The sequence below is a fragment of the Mugil cephalus genome, chromosome 1 (assembly GCF_022458985.1).
Source record: "Mugil cephalus isolate CIBA_MC_2020 chromosome 1, CIBA_Mcephalus_1.1, whole genome shotgun sequence".
NCBI classification, from domain to species: domain Eukaryota; kingdom Metazoa; phylum Chordata; class Actinopteri; order Mugiliformes; family Mugilidae; genus Mugil; species Mugil cephalus.
In genome coordinates, this window is record NC_061770.1 from 10,430,406 (window position 1) to 10,457,147 (window position 26,742).

General features: G+C 39.9%; 3 protein-coding genes across 6 annotated transcripts in view; 1 reads left to right on the top strand and 2 right to left on the bottom strand.

Moving 5' to 3' along the window:
• Positions 1-11,834, bottom strand: LOC125017966. The gene is made up of 16 exons (XM_047601544.1): positions 11,742-11,834; positions 11,030-11,210; positions 10,793-10,921; positions 9,123-9,223; positions 8,918-9,044; positions 8,606-8,703; positions 7,244-7,418; positions 7,046-7,152; positions 4,292-4,312; positions 2,809-2,947; positions 2,564-2,695; positions 2,395-2,495; positions 2,198-2,324; positions 2,005-2,102; positions 1,757-1,931; positions 1-362 (listed from the first exon to the last, which is right to left on the bottom strand). Exons 2-16 carry the CDS (start codon positions 11,166-11,168, stop codon positions 250-252), a joined length of 1,782 nt encoding a protein of 593 aa, XP_047457500.1. The 5' UTR covers positions 11,169-11,210; positions 11,742-11,834; the 3' UTR covers positions 1-249.
• wdr46 (WD repeat domain 46) overlaps positions 10,930-26,742 on the top strand; it is a 17,366-nt gene continuing 1,553 nt past the window's right edge. The window contains exons 1-13 of one of the 3 annotated variants that reach the window (XM_047582733.1): positions 10,945-11,039; positions 19,390-19,473; positions 19,625-19,667; positions 21,028-21,445; positions 21,674-21,844; positions 22,558-22,638; positions 22,733-22,845; positions 22,929-23,016; positions 23,304-23,365; positions 24,381-24,485; positions 24,613-24,763; positions 25,158-25,393; positions 25,686-25,839. In XM_047582733.1, coding sequence (XP_047438689.1) covers positions 21,389-21,445; positions 21,674-21,844; positions 22,558-22,638; positions 22,733-22,845; positions 22,929-23,016; positions 23,304-23,365; positions 24,381-24,485; positions 24,613-24,763; positions 25,158-25,393; positions 25,686-25,839 — 1,218 coding nt within the window. In that variant the 5' untranslated portion in view covers positions 10,945-11,039; positions 19,390-19,473; positions 19,625-19,667; positions 21,028-21,388. Of the gene's footprint in view, positions 11,040-19,389; positions 19,474-19,624; positions 19,668-21,027; positions 21,446-21,673; positions 21,845-22,557; positions 22,639-22,732; positions 22,846-22,928; positions 23,017-23,303; positions 23,366-24,380; positions 24,486-24,612; positions 24,764-25,157; positions 25,394-25,685; positions 25,840-26,742 lie in introns of all 3 variants that reach the window. The other 2 variants (XM_047582724.1, XM_047582740.1) reach the window with 2 other exon arrangements.
• On the bottom strand, positions 13,379-17,190 carry LOC125006595 (cytosolic sulfotransferase 3-like). 2 transcript variants are annotated; one of them, XM_047582792.1, is made up of 8 exons: positions 16,892-17,181; positions 16,358-16,496; positions 16,124-16,252; positions 15,894-15,994; positions 15,599-15,725; positions 15,411-15,508; positions 15,151-15,325; positions 13,379-15,072 (listed from the first exon to the last, which is right to left on the bottom strand). In XM_047582792.1, the coding sequence occupies exons 1-8, from the start codon at positions 16,910-16,912 to the stop codon at positions 14,960-14,962; spliced, it is 903 nt and encodes a 300-aa protein (XP_047438748.1). In that variant the 5' UTR covers positions 16,913-17,181; the 3' UTR covers positions 13,379-14,959. The 2 variants fall into 2 exon arrangements, with proteins under 2 accessions (XP_047438748.1, XP_047438738.1); XM_047582782.1 differs by having other exon boundaries at positions 15,411-15,725; positions 16,892-17,190.

Below are 26,742 nucleotides of genomic sequence, written 5' to 3' on the forward strand. Positions count from 1 at the left end.
TTTTATTCTATAACCAATGTGTGCACTTTATTAATTTATTATAATCAGCCTTTAGTTTTTGTATACTCTGGTGTCTACTCTCCACTTTATGTTACAGCGAACAGGACGTGTTCTGACACAGATATGAAATTTCCACTGTATTGACCCAATAAGCAATTAAATGCATCTGGTTAAGTTTGTTCAAATTATTAAACATATGAGTAACATCGCTTTTCGTCACATATTTGGATGAGGAGTGAGCAAAATCCACTACAGAACTGTGCGAAATCTTGGATCGGTGCTTTTCATCTTCTTCTCATAGTCTTCATTAAAGTCTTCATCTTGTTGTACGGTAAAATGATTCTTCCAGTCACCAACTTTGCCTGTGAAAACAACAACCCGTGATTTATTATTTTGGCTGTGTGCCAAGGTGAATGTGGGCTTAATGTGCCGACTGTCAGATTTAATCTCAGGGTATTTACATCCAAATGGGTGAAAATGTTCAGGAATTGCGGCTTTTTCATATGTAGCCCACTATTTTTAAAGAAACCACAACTGCCCCAAGACAGATGTGGACTGGGCCTTCATTATTTCTTTGTCAGTTAAGTGAATAGAAGATTTGTCGTCTCCAATGGTTGCTTTTGCCTTCGGGAACCGTTGCTTTGAACACACACAGCAGGAGCAAACAAATCCATCATGGGGACAACAGGAACATTAGAAATGGCCAAAAAAAAAACAGTTTGATGCATTCTGAGACAAACAGATGAGCTTAGCAATGTAAACATCAACAGGCTTGGACATTGAGAGAAGACAGAATGTAGATTTATATCATTAACCCAAGTGTATAAGAAAGAACAGGCTTCCACGACCAAGTGGAAACTTCAGCCCCATTCAGAAACCTCAAGATCACAAAGACCTGATTAAACGTTGCCAAAAACCACCTAAAACAAGCCAGAGCAGTTCTGGGACAGCTTTCTTTGGACAGATGAATAAACAAAGACGAAGTAAAAGGACAGAGAAGGCTCGGAGCGTCCAAAGCATACAACTTTATCTGTAAAAGTCCTGTTGACGTAGTGTGACAGCATGGCAATGTCTGGCACCCGGTTAGAAAATTAGAATTTATTGTGTTTGCTGACAGTAATAAAAAAATCCACGATTCAACTGTCCAATTAAAGGGTGGTGTATATAATAACATAAAAACGTCACAACATTAATCCTGATGTAAGTGGCTCAGTGAAGCTTTAATCAAACAAACAAGGCCAGACAGCACCGGGACTGGGACAGTAAGAGAAACAACTATAAAAGTTTAGCTACTGACCAAAGACGAAACGGAACCGCCTACACAAAACAGAATACAGAGAGGTAGCAATGTCCCTGCCCCTGCTTAATGCATACAAAAGAAGCCCTCTGCTTGAGTGTGCAGAGACTATTAAGGCCCGGGTCCCAGGCTATTTAACGAGAGCATTCGCTTATCACTTAAACCACAGTTTAGTATTAGCCTCACAACACAGCACAAATATGTTTAAATACCAAAAAGGGAACAGAGTGGGGTCAAAAAGGCAAACAGTTCTCATTAAATCACAACAGCTGTGTGTGAACACGTGTCACACATGACCGATCCACAAGTTAAACACAAGAGGGCGCCATTATTCATTAACGTGACAAAACAAATGAAATCTGAGCATCTGTTCTGCATTTTCATGTCCGGTACAGACAGCCAAGTCAATAACTAAATATCTAAAATACAAAGTACCTAAAAAAGACACATAGACCTCACCTTTGCGCATGAAAGGAGAAACACTGAAGTCAAGGTATTCATCGGTGGAGCAGTTTGCCATCTTGTTGTTTTTCATGTTTTCAAACAGAACTTTTTCTGTGACTTGGCTCTTTAGCTCTGCGGTGGCAGACAGTCCCAGGAATGAGCAGAGGCGGCTGAGCTCTCGTTCGGTATTCTGCAAAAGCAAACATTGCAATATTACGCTTGTACCCCCCCCCCATCACACAGAGAGCAACTTTGATGCTCACTTCAACCAGATCCTCGTAGAACAGAAACAGGATGTTAGAATCGCTCTGTTTCTTCTCCCACCAGCCTCTCATGTGTTCGTACCAGGAACCAAACACCACTGTGAGGTGACAGCACAAACACACATGGTGAAGTAGCTTTTTTTTTTTTATAAGTTACACATGCAACCAGTCAGGCTTTCATTTTGTGACTTACTTTTCCCTTCCTTGAATCTCTGAAGGTAACTGTTCCAGTCGCCAGGCTCTGGCTGGGCCTTGTTCATCCGATCAAAGTGGAAATAAGATACCGCTGTGTCCTTGGCATTACGGGCCACATAGATGATCTGCAACCACACATTGGTCTGAAAAAGGCCTACAAATCTTTGGGGCACATGTCTCTGGACTCTGCGATACCTTAGAGTTCTGTTCCCAGAAGGATTTGGGAAGAAACTGGACTTGCAAGTGCGTCTTGATGATACGTGGAGAGGCGGTTAAGTTATTGATCACATCCACTCCTGATAAAGGAGAGAGTCGTGTTAACACAAAGCAACAGACCTCAACGCCAGCCTTTTAACATACTTGCCTGAGGGAAACCCATGTATGGCTGCCAACTCCAGGAACGGCACTCTTTCATAGAGGGGGACTGAGTCCTGTCGTGCAGGTGTCATCTGGCTGAAGTACAGGAGGTCCAGGATGTAAGACACCCATGTGTTTCCTTAGACATCCAAGAAAGAGCTGTCAGTCATATAAATATATATAGATAGATGGATAAAACACATAACAGACCACAACAAAAACAGCAGAGCAATGTGCCACGTAAAGTCCTACCTGCTTTAGGATAAGTAGCTATGACAATGTCATCAGGTCTCGCTTTGATGTTTTGCACGTTGTCCCAGTTGTCAGTGAAGTATTTAGTCATGGAGACTCCGTGGAAGTCAAACAGCGTAGGTCTAGCTGGCAGCTCCATCTGCAAGTGTGTCTTTAAGTATGAAAAAGTTTCTCCAAATAAATAATAAAGTAGCAAACAAAGTTTCTTACTGTCATATTATGTTTCTGCAAAAAGATTCACCCAAATCCTACACAGTGGACCTTTAAGTCCACGCCAACACTCTTACACAATTGGCAAAAACCAGCAGAGGCACAAAAAAGATAAAATGAGATGAAAGTTTATTGATCACTGTGGGAAAATCAAGGTGTTATAGATGCAGGTATATGAAAATACAAACAATGATAGCAAATAGAGAAAGTAAGAGAAAAAAACATGTAAGAATAAATGTATTAAAATTAGAATATATTGACAGACAGTGACAAGTTTCAGCTGAGTAACTGGTTAACTACTACAACAAATACTACAAACTACAGTTGGTTAAAAACTAACCACAATTAAAGGTTTAATATAAATATTCATATTTGTGAATATTATGAATACTGACAAACTCCAATTGGAGGATTGTTCTTTAAAAACAACAATATGACATGAGTATGTGTACCGCGCTTGAGAAAAAGAAAAAAAATGAATTACACACGATGAGGTAATATAACGATGATAACCGCTTCTTCTGGTTGTGGGGGAAACTCCGCAACATTGCTAGGAAATGCTCAAGTTCAAGAGTGTGACTGCTGAAGTTGCCAACTTCCCTGAAAACTGGACATAAGATGAACTTGGTGCCACAGTTGGCTTAGCACAGGACCACACACTTTATTTTGCATGGAGGTCATCAGCATGCAAATCAAGTAACAATAAGCAAATTGTGAATGGAGGGGGAAATGATTACATCAAACGGTTGCTACCGTTCCCTCTGCGACATAAATGAAAAGTCCTCCCCCTTAAAGGAATACCTGGAGTGATTTCTTTCACCTTCAAAGTTGCATACTTAAGTGTAGCAACTGCCCAGCACTGTGAACACTGCTTCTAATTAAAGTATACACCGATCAGCCACAACATAAAACAACACTGTCCATCTTGTGACTATACAGTGCTCTGCTGGGAAACTTTTGAACCTGGCATTCATGTGAATGTTACTTAGACATGTGTCACCCACCTAGACCAGACCAGGCACCCCCACCCCGTAGCAATGACGCCCCTTGATGGCAGCAGCCATCCCCAGCAGGATATAAACTGTCCAAGAAACAACTTAGTAAGGCACACGGCTTATTAATTATAGGGCTGATATCAACGAAATGTTATTGTGCAGTGCTGAAAGCGCACTTCTTTCCTTGGTGCAGTGATTAAAATACAACGAAACATTATGTAGCTTCACAAATACACAACGTGTTTGCTAGGTGCACAAATGCCAGTGCGTTAGCTCACCTGCTTCATCTGCACGTTGCTCTATAAAATAGTCCAAGGTGGGGTCCAAAAGTCAACTGCAATAAAGCCAGCGTCCACTTCTTTTTGCGCTATGTCCTCATTCCAAACGTTACGGTAAACGCCTGCGAAAACATCCCTTCAAAATAAAAGCGATGTCATTATTACTATCATTCATTTACTCTGCTCATCAGTGAATTTCAATATAATGAAAACGTATTAATAAATAACAAATAATCAAAATATATGTTTTATTTACAACCATTTTTAAATTTTAAAATAAAATAAAATGGTAACTAACCTTACGGTGAATATAGTCTGTTTCAAATAAGTCAATAATATTAAAAATATAACATTTAAAGGAAACTCCTCGTTTCCACAGACTATTTCTCCTTCAGTCTGATAATACACAACCTCAGCATGCCACCCAGGAAAAATATCAGGAAATTCTGATGTGGAATAGTTACTGCCAGTGTCACACTGTTCTTCACAGTTTGACTTCATGTGATCATCGTCCTCCTCCTAGTTCACTAGTGAACTTGAAGTATTTGTAATAGTGTGCAGATGGCAGTGTTTATAATGGTGCAGTGTAAGTCCAATTGTCTGTACCAAAAGCCAAGTGCTTCAGGGTTACATTCAGTACCGTAAGCTACCGTGAGATCTGCAGAATTTTAGCAAAATTAATTCTAGATCTGTAAAGACTAAGAATGAAACAACAATGAAGCTGCTGCTGCTGTTAGAAGTAGACAACTCTGTTCCCACGTATGATTTGTTTCATCAGCACTGCGTTGGAAATAAATCCTTTATCAAATCTGAATCCTTTCAAATCCCTCACTAAAACATATTTATTTTAACCTTAAACAACTGTTTGTGAAGGTTGTCAGTCATTCAGATCATGGTAATCCAAAATGGGTTTGCCTGTTGCCTTTTTTAAACTCATTTTGGTTCGACATCTAATCACAACTGTTTGAGCCAAGTTTCCTGAAAAGTGTTTTCCATCATTAACTTTAATTCTCAGTAAATCCAATACGTCCCACTGAAAACATCTTTAGATTTAGATAAAGGTTTTTTGTTCCTACACAAAGACTTCAGTCTGTAGTTATTTTATTATATAGATGCCTTGTACTCTTGCACATATACAGCATAATTTAATATTTTTTTTTGACTTTTGGCTTATTAAGCAGTACAAACCCAATTAATTGTTGGATTTGAATATTGGAGTGAGTTATATACATTTATTCAGTTAAACCTTCAAAATTTATACAGAGTCCACTGGATAATCCCAGATTGTTCTAAAATGTATTTAAAGGACCGCTTTAAATGACACCTGCATTTGTTTATTTTTTTCTGGTGCAAAAAAATGACAATGAAATGTCTTATGTCTTAGAATCATGTCAAGTGACCCTGGCATCTATTGTGCATGAACCACATATGTTTGTCTGAAGCTGTCCATTTCATGCTAAACGTATTGTGCAGGCTAGTCACACAATGAGTAGTTATACCAGTAGACTATGACAAATATACTCTTACTGTAGGGTCACATTAACACTACATTAAACAGTGAAACGCAGGCACTGAGTGACCAAACAGGTTAAATAAACTGCAGAGCCTACACAGAGCCTAGCACCACAGCTGATGTGAACAGCTGAAATGTAACAAGAGCTGTGATTGGTCCGTTTGGTAGTAGTGCGTTTCGATTTTCGAATTGATTGTTTTGGATCAAAAGAATCGGAAAGGCTAACTGACTGACATTTGTATGACTGGTATTCGGCGAAATGTTGGTTACCATTGTGCCACTGGTTTCAGTTGCCATTGTGAAAAGAAGTGGTGGGCAGATTGATACAAAAATCAATAAGATCGATGCTTAAGTTTCAGTTTCTTGTACGACTGAAACCGTTCCAGTAGTAATACTTTCAGTAGTAGTACCCTCAGTGTCTCAGCGGTGCCAGGCCCGGCCAGCAGCCATGAATCCACATCACACACAGCACAGACCCCTGACCCAGAGGCAGAAGTCACTGGCAGAGAACTTTGAGTTTGGCAGATAATAGCCAGGTAGAAAACAGTGATGAAAGAAACATTTTAGTCATCTTCAGCATTAGTTAATGATAATTAAAATCGCTATAAAGTTAGGTGTTTCAGCATGTGGCTCTATGGGGACTGGCTGAATGAATGAAACTCCATATATCCATAGATCAACTTCCTTCACTCAGACAATACACAACCTTTCAGAATAAAAGTCCATTAAATGGCTCTATGTTTTCTTTTCCCTGTTTTCTTCCCCTATTTCAGACTGAAAATAAAAGAAATTTCAGGTCTGCCTAAAACAACAGTTCAGCGTCGTCTTGCCTTTAATGAGTAAATATGGAGCTCGGTTCATTGTTTATTGTTTAAATCCATCTTGACGGAATAATACAAACATAAGACTAAAATACAGAACAATATCATGTTAAACACAAACAAACAGTGTTTGTTGGAGAGGGAACAGCCAAGATATTGTAAGTACAAGATTAGGAAATAAGTAAACCACCAGAAACAAAGACACTTTCCTGGAGAGACAAAGACACAACAGAAACAAAACAAGACTACACCTCTTGTCAGATATAAGTACATACAATAAGTAAAAGAACCTGAAATCTGTGTTTTGAAGTTGGTCACTGGAGCAGCAGGCTACAAAAAGGAGTGTCAAGTTGCCACCTGCTATGATTATAACGCTGTTTATTTAAACCTATAAGGTCTAACCTTCTCCTACATCTAAACTTCAAAACGAAATCGCGGTTCAGGATTCTTCATCTTCTGCCAGTATTCTTCATCAAACTGTTCGTTTTGCGACACAGTGAAGTGGTTCTTCCAGTCTCCAGCTTTTCCTGGAGAGGCAGAGGCAGAAAAAAAAATCATTAAGGTAGTCACATAGCGTAATGAAAAAAAGTAAGAACAGCATATATTTTTTTTCAGTACCTTTTCTCAAGAAAGGCGACACCTTCTGGTTCATAGCTGGGACGGTGGAATAGTTGGTCATTGTGTTTTGTTTCATGCTGTCAAACGTCACTTCTGCCAGGATTTTCTCCTTCTCTTCACCTGAGGGAGATAAGCCAAGGAAGGAACACAGTCGATCTATTTCCCGTCCAGAGTCCTGATCACATTAGAGAACACCAGTAATTACGTTACTTTTTTAGGAAGTGTGCGAGGAGTTTGTACGTCCTCATGGGTTTTTATATCTTGTTAAACTAACTGTCAGTCATAAAAATGAAATAAAACACAACCATAAACTGCGTGACATGTGGTTAGCCTCATATATACGAGGCAAAGGCGTATCTGTTAAGCCCAGTAGGAAAATTTACATCTTGATAACAGAAAAATCAAACAAGAGAAGTCCAAAGTACTCCATATATACCATCTCTCGCCTCTCAAAGCCTGGCTATGTTAAAAGATTCAACACTCGCATGACCCACCTTGATCACGGCATTACAGAAAAAGTATAAACACTTTAGACTAAAGCATTTCTTCCAGCATTAGTAAAGTTAACATCATTTTGGTGTTTGGCGAGGGTGCTGTCGATTTGATAACCAAATCTCCTTGGAACAAAGCCCAATCATTCTCCCTTGAGAGGTGAACAAACCTGCTTTAACCTTGTCATAGCCGTGTGAGCACTTAGTTGCCACAACCCAGTCCTTCAGCTGATATACAATCTCCACTTCTGCAAAGTGGCTCATGTTTTAGTGTCTGTTTGTGTTCATAATTGCTTTTTGTTTTGACTTCCATTGTCTCCAGATCCTTTCTCGTTGCTAAGTGAGTCGCTAGATGTTTGTTCATGCGGTGCATCTGGAGTGAAACGCTCAACGACTTCACACTTTACAGCTTGATATTTGGACAATATAAAGAAGTTTATCATTTTACTTCAGCTCAGTACCAGTTATGGTGACTCACCCAAACATTATCCAGTATTGGCCATTATATGCACAACACAGAAGTCTGGACCTGGATATACTGAGGTGCTGTTCTAGACATTTTATTTGGTTGTTTAGTGAGTGCAAAAAATTAAGATGTGATTTAAGAGTGTGGAACAAAACTCCGGGATGTCGGCTGCCCTCAGTCTCCAGGCTAAGCTAAGCTAAGTGCTTTGCATTGAACAGAGATGTGAAAACGTTACCATTCTTCATATGTCCCTGTAAGAACTACCGCTAGTTGTAACATTATTGAAGTATGTATGTAAAATACTTGATTTTTGCAAACCACGCAGTGTCTCTATCATAACCATTTTTACTGTACATTTTCCATTCCAGCTGGCATTCAGAATCCAATCAGAAAAGATCATCGCACCTCAATCAAATCCTCGTAGAACATGTAGTGAAGATTCGAATAACTCTGCTTCTTCTGCCACCAGCCGTTCACATGGTCATACCATGATCCAAACACCACTGGAGGCACAGAGCAATACAAAATAATGAGCTGAGATGAGAAGAAATCACAGCGAGTTTGTATTGATGCACATGCCAAATGCCGATGGTGCACAGTATTGGTGCTCGTAAGCTGTGATTTCACATTTAGGATCACTGTCCATGATACTGCAGCTGAAAGAGGATCTACACAGGAAATGAGATGATATCGAGACTGTAACCAAATTCGGCTCACTCTTTCCCTCCATGAACTTTTGCAGGAAGGTGTTCCAGTCCCCTGGATCAGGCTGGCTGTTGTTCATGCGGCAAAAGTGGAAATAGGACACCGCGCTGTCCTTCGTGTTACGGGCCACATAAATGATCTACACAAACAGAAAACTGATATGTATCTGTGGCTTACACAGCTCACATGTCTCTTGTTTACACATGTATGTCTTTACCCAGCTGCGCTGCTCCCAGAAAGAGTTTGGTATGAACTGGACCGGTAGATGACTTTTAATGAGACGAGGCGTCGTGGGGAGCTCGTCTGCCACAACGGTACCTTTTTGAAGAGAAGGATAACAAAGTTCAAAGTTTGTCTCTAGGCGACATGCTACCAAAACAATGTGAGGTGATCCTAGCATGATTTAACTGGCTTCACAAGTGTACACAAAGAAAAAGAAATGCTGATGATAGATATGGTTCCCTAGATTCCTGGACAATGATAGCCCTTTATAGGGTGTTACGGCATTTTGTAGTGGTGTCCGAAACATTTGTGATCAAATTCTATGCCCAACATAGGGCCATCAAAATTTCCCATAAAGCATTACAAAAAGTCTGATGATCACTCAACGGGTGGTGGATATCCCATCATGCATTGTGTCTCTAGCGGCGCCGCTAATGGCTGTTAGTTTGACAAATTTTTGAAACTTTTTTAAAACATTATTTTATTTTCTATTTCGTGAACATCACACATATTTGTATACAAAACCATCGCGTTTCAGTAATGTGTAAATTATAATGGGATAACCAGGGGAGCCGCAGCAGTCACTATATATATTGCACTATATAGTGCAACTCTACACAGCGAGTGGTTAGGGGTCGTTAGGGTTAGGGAGTGGTTAGGGGTTGTATCTAGTGCTGTATAATATCAGACAGTGTTTTTTTTCCATATAAATAAAAAAGAATAGGAGTCAACAAAAAGTTCCTTGTTACGGGAGTGAAGTAGAAAACTAAAACAAGGGATTATCTCAGCCTTTTCTTAAATGTATTTAAAAAATTCAACTTGTGTAATGCGACATATTTCAAGGAGAAATATTTATTGTTTTTTTTATCATTGGGTTTGGCAGTTCCCAGATTTAATTTAACAAGCTTATGTGAACAGGTACCCGCATGTCTTCACCTGAAGTGATGACTGAAACATCAACAGGATCTCGTTTTTCAAAGGTATGGCTGAAATAACGGCTAAAAAAAAAAATAAAATCCAAGGCATTTGATATGCCAAGGAACACAACGGAGACAGCAAGTCTTTAGCAAGTACAAAAAATGTGCCACAAAAAGAACGAGAGTAAATACAAAAATAAATAAATAAGAAGAAGTCAAAGAGAAAACTGGTCAAGATGCTGTTGATATATGCTAACAACAACATTAAAGGAACTGGAGCTCTTTCTGGCAAGTACTGGTTACTGTCTGAGCTATGAGGGTGGAGTGGAAAGTTGCCAACATGCAAGCTTTGTCTGATTAAAACACAAGAACCAAGCCTAAAAACACACACATATATCCAGTGTCTCAGAGCCACGTAAGGAAGTGTGTTGCCTCTTTTGCCCATGGGCAAAAGAACACCGTACCCAAAGCCATAGGACGCAAATCAAAATAAAAGATAAAATGTAAAAATGTTCTGATAAGACTAATAGTTGTTTAAATACATCAGAAAATCCTTTCAGTTTAACCAAGATATTCAACTGCTAATTTAATATCCGACTTCTGCAAAGTCATTAAGATTCTATCAATTCTATCACCCTAACAAAAGAAAAACAGCTGACTGAGCCTTCACAGTCGTCTGTAGTTCAGTACACGAACGTGGAGAAAAAAAGTGTCATTTTGTGTGGTGTAATATCAGAATCTGATCAACCTGGGGGTAGAGGAGGTTTGTACATCTCCAGAAACGGCACTCTCTTATTGAGCGGAACAGTTAACTGCCGGTCTGGATTGGTCTGCCGGAAATACAGAAGATCTAGGATGTAAGAGACCCACGTGGTTCCTGAGATTGAAACAAATACATACAAGCTGCTCAGTGGGAAACACATCAACCCATTCATCAACACACAATGAAGATGATGTCACAAAGTCCACACACACAGAGCCGTACCTGCTTTAGGGTAAGTAACAATAAGAATATCATCTGGTCTGGCTTTGAAGTTTTGTATGTTGTCCCAATTGTCAGTGAAGTATTTGGTCATGCCGACTCCATGGAAATCAAACATGGTTGGACGAGGTGGCTGCTCCATCTCGTTTTCAGTGTGATCAAGAAATTAGGAATAGTTTCTTATCTAAACATTGAAGTATGCGATCATTTACTCATTAAGACAGTGTTGAAACAGAAGTGGAGTAAAACAGGAAAGCACAAGATTACAACATTTCCTTTAAAGTCAGCTTGTTGTGTAATACTCAGTGCTGCACAGCTTCCTAAAATGAATCTAAGTGTGCACACACAACTTTACACTTTGCAGTTTGATATTTGGAGAACATAGGGACGTTTATCATTTCACTTTCACTCAGTGCTAATTATGGTGACTCACACAAGGTGTACAATGTCATCCAGTATTGGTCTTTATACGTACAATACACATGGACGTCTGGACCTGGATATTTGGTTGTGTAGTAAGTGTAAAAATTTGAGATGTGATTTAAGAGTGTGGAACAAAACTCGAGGACACTGGCTGCCCCCAGCTAGCGTGATAGCCCACACAATGTAATCAATGATGTCACAGTGGACATAAAAGTTAATATACTGGTAGAGTAATTGCTGAAAAATGGCATTTTACCTTCTTTTATTGGTGAATAATCATGAGTAAATTCACCCTGTAAAGCAGGTATTTTCCAAAATGTGGTTGTGTCTGGATTCTCCAAAATAAAGTCAGTTTGTTTGCGTAACAGTCAGTGCTGCACAACTTCCTAGAACGAATGTAAGTGTGCACAGACTGTTGCACGCTTACGTTTATACCAAGTCTGACTGATCAAACAAGCGAATGGATGTTATCAGGTCAGATAAACCAGGTTAAATCAGTTCACCCAACACAACCAAACTCAGAGTGTTTGATCATAACACATGGGAAATAACATGAACAGATGATTTTGTTGCACAAAAGATCAAAATTCAACAATGGCAGAAGAAGATTTTCGAAGGTTTTTAGTGAAAGAATAGAGCACATAGTCATTTTCTGGTTGGATACATTTGACTGAGAAGACTGATACTACTCTTTCAGTGTAGAAGGCCTTCGATTAGCTTAGCACAAAGATTGGAAACTGAAGAAACAGCAAACTAAATGTATATCTTCCAACTGTCCCTAAGTTCCTGGATAGTTGTAATATGTTAACTCAGGAGCTTTAGAGGTGATAGTTGAACAGATTTTGTTGAACAATTAGACACGCATGCTAGCTGCTTCTCTGCGCTAGCTGATAAACAAGAGCTGTAGACTATTAATCTAAATATCTGCCAAGATATGAACATTTACTTTCACTAAGATGTGGGAGAATTTCAAACATAGCCTCACACTCGCTTACTCTCTTGATTTAATCTTTGTTTAGTCTGCTCACACGCCACTTCCTGGGAAACAGCAACAGCCAAACAACCATGACTATTTGTGTTTGTCTTTTTTCAAATGAATGTGGAGGAGACAAACTGAGTATGTAGCAGAGGTGATCTAGTTCCTGTCTGTTGTCCTGTAATTGTTGTCGTTGACCACAGCAGTAAATACAACCCACAAAAGTAAGAGGCAATTGTTCTGCATAATGCCCCACCATTGCAATAATGATAAAGGAACATGAATATCGTCAGTGGCTTTTCATGTAAAATGCCAGCAGAGATTTTTTTTCTACATACTATCACTGTGACAATGGTCAACACTGACCCCCTTGAGTTCAGCAACCAGTCTGTTCAACTTCCTGTAGGAAGAGGCTTCCTTCCCCTGCTATTGCGACAGTGTAATCATCAGCTTCCTTCTGTAAAATTGTAAGATACAGCACTCACATGATGCTGTATGTCACAAAGCTTCTAAGCCTTTTGTGTAGAACAATAACTGTAGTTGCTACGTTAAAGGTAAACCTCATGCCTGACCTCGCCCTTGATGACCGGTTAACAATGAGACTCTGAATTTGAAATAAAGATAAACTAAAACATGCTTTATGTCTGGTGTACGCTTTTCTGCTTGGGAGTCATTCACTGACTTTAATTTTAGCTGGTTCTTCTGTTTCCCTACTCTCACTTCTCACATGTGGAGCCTGTTTCCTGTGCTGGATTGGCCTGTTTTTTTTTTTGTTGTTGTTTTTTTTTGTCCGTTTGTTTTTTTGTTAACCCTTTAAGTTATTTGTTTGGAAATTTCGAAATTAAAGCTGTACATAAGTCACTCTCTTGTACCTAAGAGAGAGGGAGAGCATACTACTATGATTAATTCCTCTACTAAACCACTAATATTTATAATAAAGGTAATGGCATGGATGATGTAAAAATATGCCAGCAAGCTGGACATCTTTATTTAAATGATCAATATAGCACAATGCATTTGTAAGTCATACTCCTGGGCTGCAACAGGAATCCTTAACAATTTTCACAGCTCTACTTTAGCAACTACCCAGGTGGAAGGTGCTTGGAGGAGGAAAATAAATATAACAATAAGTGGAATAATATATAATAATTGGAAATGGCTATGTTTAAGATATTGTGTGACACAAAATATTCCCTTGAAACATAAAAACAACACTAAGAAACTGGAAAGTAGCTACTCCCCGGTTCTTTCTCTCTTAGACATAGAACCGTATCCAAGCTCTTAGTTCTCCCTGTTATAATGTAAAGCAGTCAGTGTTTATTCAAAAAGCTTCAGAGAGTCAGAGACTGATGTCTGGTGAGGATCAGCCCTGCCCCCAACATCTGTGTTTGCTAGAGTGCCTGAGGTTGGAGATCACAATAGCTTCAAACATGATCATTGCAGCGTCAAGATTTCTGTGTTTCTCATTTCGTCCAAACACATTCTGTCATTTATTCACTTTGGAACTTTTATATCTGTCCTTCTGCAAACCATGGAAACTGCCGAGTTCACATGTCTGATGCATACAGCTGTGAAGATTTGGGTCAATATATGTTTGGACACACTGTGAAAAATTACAGCCCCATTAATTAGTAGGGGTCCCCAGTTAATATTAGTCCTGAATAGATAGGGCTGTGGTTTCATTTGACCAGAGAATGCTGCTCCATACTCCAGGCAGGTGAAGCAACATCTAAGCAAATAGACTCATATCAGATGATTCATACCTGATCATAACCACCACACACCACAATTCAGCTGCAGTTGCTCTTCGCCAAACATGATCATTTTATACAGTTTGAGAGATCTTGTTTCACTTAGTTATACGTTATGGAGGTTTAAAAAGTCACAGAGGTTAAATACATTCAGATTATGATCACCCTGGTGTAATATCTCATCAGGGAGACCAAACTAGAATTATTCATCTTAGCCCACAGCTGTTACATACTGTATAGTGATCATAGTGATCCTATAGTGATCCCTTGACATCGCCTCCAATCAGTGATGTCAAGGAAGGTAGAATCACACTGAAAGTCATAACCCTGTAAGCAGAGGAGTAAGTTTCAGGTGGGCATCATCCTTAGATGTTCCCAAAAAAAAACTAACTCCCCACATGTCTTTCAGGCCGGAAGAGGCTACTTGGATGAGTGGTGAAATGCCTTCAAGTGCAAAATATGAAACATAAAGACAAAAATATATAAATATATTTATAAAAAATTGTTTTGAAATCACTAAGCTTGGGTTTCATTTGAGGGTATCAGTTTAAACACAGCAGGTTAATTACAGGTTGTCGTATGCATATACATTTTTCACATACTTCAAACGTGAATTGTTACATGACTTTTTGTGCTTTGAAATATGTAGTTCACATAGTAATTCATATGCACATTCATATTCAGCTAAGACTCAGCGAGAATAAATGTCTGAGACTACAGTAATCGTGATATTCAGTGAAAGACCGTCTTCATGCATGAGTCTTGACGTCTGTTCTGTCTTGCTCATAAGACAGTGCGGAACTGAAGTGTGGCATCCTTCATCTTTTTCTTGTAGTCTTCATCAAACTTTTCATTCTGGGCCACAGTGAAGTGGTTCTTCCAGTCACCGACCAATCCTGCAGGACCACAGAGAATCAGTCAGGCCTTTTTCCTGCAGAGCTTCTTTCCTTGCAGCACATTATCACGCACTGTACCTTTTCTCATGAAGGGTGAAACCTTGAAATCCATAATACCGAGAGTAGAATAATTGGCCATCCCATCCTTTTTCATGCTATCAAACTGTACGTCACCGGTGATCATTCTCTTCTCCTCAGCTGAAGGAGACAAGCCGAGAAAGTGGCAGAGTTTGTCGATTTCCCGTCCGGTGTCCTGGAAACGCATGCATCAAAAGCAGTTAATACAGCGTTATAAAAATAGCCTTCTGAGGAAGAGATCCACAAAACCATTTCATTACCTCAATCATATCTTCATAGAACATGTAATGGAGATTTGAATAATCCTGCTTCTTCTTCCACCAGTTGTTCACATGGTCATACCAGGAACCAAACACCACTGACGCCAGAGGATAACACAAGCAAGCAGAGCTTAAGAGCAATGTAGGAGAAATAGCAGCTTCTCTGTAACAATGTGTTTCATACATACGCTTTCCATCCATGAACTTCTGGTAGAACTCGCTCCAGTCTCCAGGCTCCGGCTGAATATAGTTCATACGTTCAAAGTGGAAAAAAGACACCATGTTGTCCTTTGCATTGCGGGCTACGTAGACTATCTACAGAAGAAAACCAGAAGCAGACATGTCTCAGATCCGACTTTTTCTATTTGCTCCATTTGTCAATGAACCTTCTAATGAAGAGTGCTCTGCCTCTGTAAAATGTGTCATCACAGATTTTTGTGACCATGCATCAAGATAAAGCAATGAGAGGTGACGTTACCGTACCCGACAATTTTGCTCCCAAAAGGACTTGGGCACAAACTGGACTGGAAGATGAGTTTTAATGAGTCGAGGAGAGGTAGGAAGTTTTTCTACCATCTCTGTCCCTGTATGAAGAGATGAAGACAGAACAAAGAAACCCTTTATTCAGTGAAATGCGTGTAGTGTGTGGCAGAAACCTGACAATATTTCAGGAAATGTTATATTCTTTCTCATAATTAGATGTGATTGCCAACCTGAATCCAAAGAGGGGACGGTGATCTCCAAGAAAGGCACTCTTTCATAGATAGGGGTGGTTTTCTGGCGCTCTTGACATGTCTTACTAAAATACAGCAGGTCAAGAATGTAAGAGACCCAAGTGGTGCCTAACGAGAGTGAAAGACAGACAAGAACACAATAATGCCAAACTGTTCCCTCCATACACCTATTTACTGCAGCTATAAAGGAATTACAAACATTTATGTACTGACCTGCTTTTGGGTATGTTGCAACAAGGATGTCATCTGGTCTGGCCTGAAAGTTTTGAACATTTTCCCAGTTGTCTGTGAAGTAATGGGTCATTGAGATTCCGTGGAAATCAAAAAGTTTTGGGCGAGGAGGTAAATCCATCTTTAAAAATAAAATTGAAAAAAAGCAAACAGATTTTCAGGGGACATTTCGTCAGAAAAAGGCAGGAGAAAACTAATAGCTATCGTTCCCCACAGTCTGTGATCTGAGGGTTCTGGTGATGGTGTAAGGGGTGAAAATTCAGAATAATAGGAAGGGGTGAAACCAGGGAGGGATTTATGTTCATTATTCAGAGAAAAACAGAAGAACAGCCATGCTAACTGAAGAAAGGATTGCCTAAAATCTTGCAGTTTATCAAAATGCTGTTGAAAACAAAACATCAAAGTCTCGTCTGCATTCAAAACTTTAACTAATTGTTCCATATTCTCACTGGCAACAGGAGTCCATGAGAGTAAACATGCTATAAAAACAGGCTGACATAATGACATCAGACTTACCTTGTCGGGCTTCAGTGACATGCTGACTACTGCTCGTCTCCCTCTTAACTCTCCTACTGTAAATTTTCCCCGACCAGGAAACTACTTTCTCCACCCCTCTCCTTGTTGCTTAACAGTCATTGTCCAGACAAGCTAGTTTCCAGATGTGATCTGAAGGTCCACCCCCTGCCTGCTCTATTAGATTTCCCAACCATTTCCCTCCTTGGACACACTGAGCCAATATGATCTATGACACATAATATATGTACTGTACATGCAACTGCATCCCTAATCCACGAAGATATAGTCTATTTAATCAACCCAGTGTCTAGAAATGCGATGTGTTTAGGGCAACAAAATGTGCACAGATAAGACTCAGTGTCTGAAATTCCACAAGTTCAAAGGTTGATGTTTGTTTGTTCTTTGTACCTAAAGCGTGCAGAGTAAATAAGTTTTGATGTACTGATAAGAATCAGATTCAGCAGTTTCATTGTGAGGTCAGCACTTTCCATGCTGCATGGATTTTTAAAAAGATTCCTCATTCTCAGCCTGAGATTTTTCAAGCCACTCCTAAATAGTTGAGGAAAAATTACATAACAGCTGAAACTCAATGTTCGCACATTTAAACAAAACCTGTCTCTTGGGAATCTCCTCTGGTCAAAGCACGAACGGTTCAACTCCTCCTCCACATTCTTTCTCCTTAAAAAGGACTTGGAAGTAGTGCTTTATATGAAGAAAATATAGCAATATAACTACAGAGAACTCCACCCTTCAGCCATATGTAAACAACAATCTGTGATGTTTTTGCTAGCGACTAGGGAGGGAAAAGAAAAAGCCGTATGACCACTGAACTAAGGGCAATTTACAAGTGTTAACTGCAGACCACTATATACAATATATCCTACATTTCACACATAAGCAGACGAACACGCTGATTTTTTTTTTTTTTTTTTTTTTTTTTTTTTTAATTAATGTACAAAGCACTTCATGGGTTAAATGAGTGTTTTGCTGTAGAAACATTGAATCAAGGAGTCTTCTGGCAATCCCAGTCATGTGCTCGTTCTCCGGTGACGGTAAAGGAGCCTTGGAGCTTTGAGGTGATGTGCCAGGATGCATAGTTGTATCATGACTGGTGTTGCATTTTGTAGACTTCACACAGAACGTGCAGTCAGTGAAGATATCGAAGAACAGCATTTCAAACAAATGCTTTTCTCATTGGGGAATTCCTTTCACTTTCTGAATGTTTTTGTTTTTTTGAGAGGATGGGGTTTGTTGTGTAATGGAGAGTGTTGTTTTGCTTCTCAGTCTCGTAACACAAAAATAACTGAAGGGGGTGGAGGGGGCCTGAACACACTCACTTCTCCTGAAGAAAGTTGTTGTCGTATTGCTGCAGAGTACACACAGGTATCTTTCATTTGCCAGTTGACAGATTATATTCTGGATTGTATATACATATGTAAATCAGGCTGTCCACCGCAGAGCAGTTTCTCCAATTTTAATTGGAGTTGTGTTCCACACAGCACTGATTTCTAAATCTTAACGCCTTCCTTATTGAAAACATGTGATTGACGTCTCTGACCCGGAAACTAAGCCAACAGTGGGTTACTAGGCAACTTTAGTACACACAAATACAAGGGTATTTGATACATATCGCACCACCAATATGAGGAAACTGTCCTATGTGCACTAACACTATTCCCTATTCAAATGTCCTGTTTTAAATACATATTTAAAGCGAGCCCTCACTCAGTCATTGTGTTCGCTGACCATGCCTCTAAACTCTCAATTCTACATGTGCATGTACAAATGAAAGCGTAAGCACATACAAAGTCAGGTGTCTTCTTTGGTGTCATGACCTCATATTGGTGTGTTTTCCACTTTTATATTTTCAGCCACTGACTTTTGTCCATAAAGTTTGTCATTACAAAAAATGCCTGGCATTAAGATTCTTTTTATTGTCACTGCACAGCACATACAATTTGTTTATTGTGTAATGGAGAGTTATTCTTGAGGTTGTTAGTGGGTGGAGAGACATCCATTTTTGTGCACGAAAAGGGTTATCTGTTCGGGGTTACAGTTCCTACAGTGCAATTGTCCAATTTTGTGGGTGGTGTGTTGATGAAAGAAGCTAGTGTTGTTTTGCTTCTCAGTCTCGTAACACAAAAATAACTGAAGGGGGTGGAGGGGGCCTGAACACACTCACTTCTCCTGAAGAAAGTTTGGAAACTTGTCCATGAATAGTCCAATTCCACAGAAATGGTCCACAATTACTAGGCTTGTTAGATATCCATCTTCCTCTGCGCCTTGGATCTCCATAAGCAGATCCCTTAGTTAAATATAGTTTGGAGTAGTCTTTTGCTAAAATCTTGGAAATGTTCTCCAACTGATGAAACACAGAACACAATGATTTCAGGGGCAGCATAACACAAGATGGTTTCTCCCATGCTTTCTGTAAAGCCAGATTGGGGTTTCTGACATGCGCTGTCTGAATGTGCTTCACCTGTTCGTTCCTTTCCCAGACATTTAGTCATGAGATGCAATTCTTGGGTTGCTGTAAGGTGAACTAATCTAGCTGCACTGATGAATGAGGAATACAATGCAAGGTAATTCTCTGGCTTATAACCAAATTGGTACAGTCCTGCACTGGTCTCGTTGTGTCAAATACTGTATCAAAGGCTCTACTGAAGATGGTGTGCTAGCTAGAGAACATATGGGCATGTACATTCATGTTGTGATTTGTTTTTCTTATTTCAGGCCTTATCTCATCCTTAGTGGGATCAGGTAAAATTTAATGCAGGTAAGTTGGTATTGTCAGCTTTCTCAGATTTTGGCTTGTCTGTAATAGGTTGTGATTTCAGAATATCTTTTGCGGGTGGACTCTCTTATAAAACTCTCATGTGATGGTGTGTGTAATGGGGGAGTAGCAGGTGGGACTTATGATGGTGCAGAGGGAGAACGCTGGTGAAGGTTGATTTGTGACCAGACGTATTCACTGGTGCGTTCCAATATAAACGTTGCTGGTTCAGATTTTCTATCTTCAACTACAGCGTGCATTGCTTCAGCAGCACTTGTGCCTCCACCAAGGCCATATCAACTTCTCTGTGATAGCAACTTGCAGCTCTTGTGTCGATTCTTGCTGTTTCTGTCTGATTTTGCACACCTCTGGTAACCTTTTCTATTTTTCATTTAGCCTATTGGCTACAATACGGTGATCTTACTCTGTCAGCTTCTGCTTTAGGGCTCATCGGGTACTGCATGGCATGGAAGTGGTAACCTACACAGATTACCAACACTGATGTCATTTATCCCTGTGTGCCTATCAGTCTAGCTCGCTGTATAACAACGCCACCTAAACACGAGTCATACAAGTGTTTGTATCTCTGAACCTCCCTAGTTAAACTTTCCTAAATGTTGTGCATGAAAACATGGTACTACCAAGCAGACCACTCACAGCCCTTGCAGTACACATCAGCTACGGTTGGGGTTTGTGTATGCTCTGCGCTGTTGCTGTAGCTACAGCGTCAAATTGACACAGAAGCCTAAACCACCATTAGCCTGGGCATGGGCCGCACTTGCCGATGATGCTGAAGTCTTGCTACTCCTAGCATTGGAGGCACATGACTTGTTGCCATCTTGAGCACTTCAAAACATCAAGAAGGTGCTTTGTCACTTTTATGTTCTTTTGCAGAGTATATGGAAACTCTGTCTAAACACTAAGTAAAGAAGCTGTCTTAAGGGCAATACAGATATGTAGAACATTCTGAGATGTGGAAATACTTTTAAGTGGCACTGTGAAAGCGCGAAAGTAATTATTCAGCAGTTGAAAGGTTTTGGAAACACTGTCCTGTATGTTGACCTTGATTTTCCACTAGTTGTTACCCCACATAGACACATAAACTAAATAATGACAATAATTATAATTACAATAGTGAGTTAAAGATGTCTTTTATACCGTGACTTTGTTATCGTGGAGTGAAAAAGAGGGAGAATCACTGGATCAGGCTCACTACTCCCCCACCAGATTGGGCTGTGTGCTCTAACTCCCCTTGTTTTCCTATGTCCATTCAGAAAAATAGAAGAAGGAAAATGCTGTAGGTGGCAAACGGATAGACAATGTCTGTGTTGATAGCATTTGCCCACAATTTTTTTTTTGGCAGGATTCGAGCCAAGGGATTTGGAGCTTTCCCTCCATTCATCTTTCCACTGCTGACTGTGGCTGGATGGGCTCTGAGCCCGTGACTGTGGGTGGGACTGAAGGCACTGATACTTTGTGGACTGTGGTGCTTGACCTGCTACTGGGCTTTACCAAAGAAAGGCTTATCCAGATACTGTTAACAATATCACTATATTTTGCTTAAATCCACTTTTGTTAAATAATATAAAAAATATTTCGACGTGAAATTAAATTATATTTCCATGATTTAATTTAAAGAAAAAGAACTGATAAAACTGTATCGGAACCGGAAGTGACGGAGTCAGAAGTGACGCCGCAGGAAATGCATAACGTACACAACAAAGATGGCGTCTCCCGGCGAGGCAGCGACTCAAGACTCACACGTGGGTAAAAAAAAGAAGGTAACTATGAATAAATCATTTATACGAATATATATCTGCAGTCGTGTCAGTGGATATCGTCAGGCCGGGCTACAGGCCAACTTAAAGTTTTTTTTAAGCAGACAGACAAAAGGCAACAATAGTTTAGTATACGCTAACACGAAGAAGCTAAGGCTAATAGATGGTGATGTATAGGGTCCTGCTGGAGTGGACCATGCCAACATGCCACTGTTTGCTCCTCTTTGACAGCCTCCGGCTCGTTACTGGGACAAGACGCAGGAGGAGGAGAAACGTGGAAACAAAGCTGAAAACGATGGAGAACAGACTGGACCTGCACTGCAGCAGAAGGAGCAAAAGACACGGAAAAGGAAGAAAAGAAAGGAAGAGGATAAAGGAGATGGGAAGAAATTCATATCAGGCGTAAGAGGATGTCACTGTCATTCATTGTGTGTCTACTCAGAGCAATAGAGCACAGCAGCTGACTAAAACCATTTTATTTACTATTTGTAGAGGAGAGGGAGATAAGAGTATGACACCATTTCTTAACACCAACTATACAACAAGATTATAACTCTGTGTGTAAACGTAATAATGAAAACAAGTTTCTAACATTTCACGATACCACTAGTTTTTGATTTGACAACTAAGTTAAGCCCTTTTTTCTCCTTCAGTAGCTTTCAAGTTGGAAATTGCAATAAATCCTAACTTAATAGGTGGTGTTAATTTGAAGAAAACTTATGATTGCTGTTCCTTGTGCAGTATTTAACACTGATTTGATTGACATATATGACAATGAAAAAGGTATATCAGTAATACGATTCTGCAGCAGTAAACCTTAACAAAAGGTGCATGACTTTGTGTTTTGTTAATTTATTTATACTGTTCTGCTTGTGCAGCAGGTTGTTTTTAAATGTACTTTAGAAATAAAGTTTGGCTTGACTTGACAGTGGAGTTTTATACTAAATGTTAAAGCGCGTCCTCTAAGCATCATCTAAAAACTACAATTACTGAAACTAAAATTATTCAGAACACACTGTGATATATCCAGATTTTTATCCTGGTGTCATACTTCATGGTCTATCCATATGTCGTATAGTTCTGCATTGTTCTAATTCATTTTCGTGCTTTTGCAGAAATCTGACCCATTCCCAGGGCCCGCTCCTATACCCAAAGACAGAGTACAGAAGTTCAAGAGGAAAGACAAGACTAAAAAGGTAAGCACGCTAGAGTCTCTTATGTACTCTTCCTGATTTCTGATTAGCTGTACTGTCTCACCAACAACTCATTTCTTTATTCTTCTCGTTGTAGCCTGCCCGCTCACATTACAAGCTGAAAGATGCGATTGCTCGTTCAGAAGACGTTTCTGAAATGGCCCAGAAACAAGCTGCCCGGTTTGACCTCCTACTCCCCGAGGACGCAGGGTAATTTCCTCTAAAAGATTCTCTCTTATGCTGCTGTATGCTGTGACTGAGACTGAGTCACTTCAAGCCATGTTTCCCTTCAGGTTTTTAGAAGGAGACGAAGATGAGGACACGTGTACGATCTCTCAAGAGGACATTGCAGAAGCTGTGGATATAACATCAGGAGCAAAGGTGCTCGGACCTCAGTTATATAAACATCTCCGTTATGTCCTTTTTTACAGTCACATCTTATATTGCATAATTTACATCAAAAATTAAATAATGAAAACATGATGAAATGGCTGCATGTTTAAAACAAAGTCTTTTAATACGGCACAAATTTTAGAATAGACGTGTTTTTATGTGTCAGAATATGCCATGGCATTTTTGAACAATAAATCATTTCAGGAGTGCTTTTAAATATGTCTCAGGTTTTCTGTTCTTCACTAACCCTTTTGACTTTTTCCCTTTTTTGTCAGTATTTCAACCTGAAGCTGTCCCAGTTTGGACCATATCGGCTGGATTACAGCAGGACTGGACGGTCAGTATCACAGAGTCCATACTCAACCAATGTTTTGTTTGTCTTGTGGGTGCTCTCATGCTGTTCAAATTTTTGAGAGAGAGAGTAGATTCCACATACGTTTTACATCTCATCACCTCACTGTATATATTCATTAGCTAGCTGAGACACTCTGAATCATTGCTGCAGAGTACACACAGGTATCTTTCATTTGCCAGTTGCCAGATTATATTCTGGATTGTATATACATATGTAAATCAGACTGTCCACCACAGAGCAGTTTCTCCAATTTTAATTGGAGTTGTGTTCCACACAGCACTGATTTCTAAATCTTAACGCCTTCCTTATTGAAAACATGTGATTGACGTCTCTGACCTGGAAACTAAGCCAACAGTGGGTTACTAGGCAACTTTAGTACACACAAATACAAGGGTATTTGATACAAACCCACGACCAATATAAGGAAACTGTCCTATGTGCACTAACACTATTCCCTATTCAAATGTCCTGTTTTAAATACATATTTAAAGTGAGCCCTCACTCAGTCATTGTGTTCGCTGACCACGCCTCTAAACTCTCAATTCTACATGTGCATGTACAAATGAAAGCGTAAGCACATACAAAGTCAGGTGTCTTCTTTGGTGTCATGACCTCATATTGGTGTGTTTTCCACTTTTATATTTTCAGCCACTGACTTTTGTCCATAAAGTCTGTCATTACAAAAAATGCCTGGCATTAAGATTCTTTTTATTGTCACTGCACAGCACATACAATGAAATGTGCTCACACATACACAATACAAACTTTAAGAGTAATTTTAAAGAAAATGTGTTGCAGAAGTTGTAGTAAAACTAGTCTTGAAACAACCAAGGCTGAATCAAGCTGATGGTCAGGTAACTTAATTTAGGAAACTGTTAAAATTAGAAAGAAAACTAAATGTAACAAATTGTCAGGAACTTTTAAAGACATGTTTGTTGGGATAAAGATATGGATTAGAGCAAATTTCCATGTTTGTCTTGTGTGTCCTTCACTTCAGTCACCTGCTGCTGGGTGGGAGGAGAGGGCATGTGGCTTGTATAGACTGGCTGTCCAAGCAGTTGATGTGTGAGATAAATGTGATGGAGTCCGTCAACGACGTAAAGTAAGTCATCTACTCACACATAGCATATATATATATATATCACTATACATCTTCTGGAAAATGATGTCATTATCTCTGATATTTTAACATTTTCTCTGGGCTGAAACACATCTCTCCTTTCATTCAGATGGCTCCATAGTGAGGCCATGTACGCGGTGGCTCAGAAGAAGTGGCTGTACATTTATGACTCCAGTGGAATAGAGCTTCACTGCATCCGCAAGTTCAACGATGTCCTTCGAATGCAGTTCCTCCCCTACCATTTTTTGCTAGCCACAGCGGTGAGTTCATTAAAGTAATTCTTCTGAATGGATTTCCATAATAATAAAAGATGTCTGTATCGTGACGTTTTCACAAGCCTCGATCTCATTTATCAGATGCTCATTTAATACATTTAACGTATATTTTAAGTCATTCCCCTTATTATATTTTCCCAAGAGAAGTTGACCTGGCCTCTAAATTCACTAGATCCCAAGCTGATCAAGTATCTGTAGGATGATCCACAGACGCCCCTCCCCTCTACCCAAAGGCCCCCACTAACAACGTTGTGTTGCCAGTAGTATTTATAATATTAAATGTAAATGTCCACCACAAGCCCTATTTTTTGAGATTTTTTTAAAACTGACTTCACCTACAACAACCAGGTCTGTCAAACCATTCTGTTGTTGTCGTCAGAGTGCTACAGGGTTCCTGCAATACCTGGATGTATCTGTGGGGAAGGAGGTGGCGGCTATCTGCACCAAAACTGGCCGACTTGACGTGATGTGCCAGAACCCCAATAATGCCATCATCCACCTAGGTCACTCCAATGGCACGGTCACCCTCTGGTCACCGAACCAGAAAGAAGCCCTTGTCAAGATGCTCTGTCACAAAGGTGGCGTGCGATCGGTCACTGTGGACAAGACGGGCACGTGAGTCTCATTAAAATAATGCACTGTCTCACTCCTGTGTATTCTACTAGGATGTTTTTTTGAGAATGCAATGACCTCGTGTAATCATAGACAAACTGAAGAAAGTTTCATTTGTATATTTAAGAAACTACATTGGCATTAATATCAGTCCAATCTGTTGTTACGCACAGTTTAGAACATTTTGTTTTCCAGTCCGGTTGTATAACTGCTACATTTTCTAAGGTGACCGGTGATTTTCTCCCCATCCACCAGAGGGCTGTCTGTTGCATCTACGTGTCTTTTATTTTTGCAGATACATGGTGACATCTGGTATGGATAAAAAGCTGAAGGTTTATGACGTTAGAGCTTTCAAACCCCTCCAGTCCTACTTCCTCCCCGCTGGAGCTTCCTGCTTGTCTCTGAGCCAGAGAGGAGTGCTGTCCGTATCCACAGGGGACATCGTTCAGGTCACCACCACATCCACAATGCACAGTTCATGACTGATCTTTGTAGTGTCAGATAAACAGGAAGTGATACTTTTTACATTTGGGGCAGTGAGAGCACGCAGTGAGACATGTTCAGGGAAAACCGTCTCTCAGTGAGAGAAGCAGGAACCTTAGACAGTCAGTGAAATTGTTCAACGTTAAACAGTTTCGTAGGTCTGTGATTTCCTCATAATGGTGGCCTATAAAGAACAGTAGTAGTTGAACTGTTCCTTACTGTTACATTAAAAGACATTTACTCGTCTTTACTTACTACTTGGGCATTGAATTGCACGCTTGTCTGCAGATAAATTTAACATTTGCTCATCTATGTTCCTATCAGTGATACTGTCTGTTGGTTCTATCTCTGAAATCAAACTGTCGGACTTGCAAACATAGATGCATAGCAAGGAATGTACAAGGAAACATTTTATCAGGCATTCCTGTGAAACAGCACTCTGACACTAGCTCATTTAAATGGAATGTGGTTGGTGTTGTTGCTGTCCCCCCCTAATGTGCCATTACTACCCAAAGTGTCAGTTTTATATAACGGAAAGTTTGGCGGTTCGATTCCACCCTATCCCCAGTCTGTCCTTTGTGTCCTTGGGCAAGACACATAACCCACCCTGCTCCCAGTGTGAACTCCACTGGCGTATGATTGTGAGTAGGCGCTAAATAAACGCAGGGCGTGGTGGAGTGGCTTGGGATGATGTCGGTGCAGTTAGTACTCGGACTTTGGCTGCATACGTGGAGAGAATTTACAAGTCATATCTGTTAAAATTGCAGTGTTTGCATCTGGTATTACACCTGAGTTACTAATTCATCAAAGGTGGTCACTGAGGTAGCTTCAATAAAATTCTGTGTACAACAACGTATTGCCCATAAAAA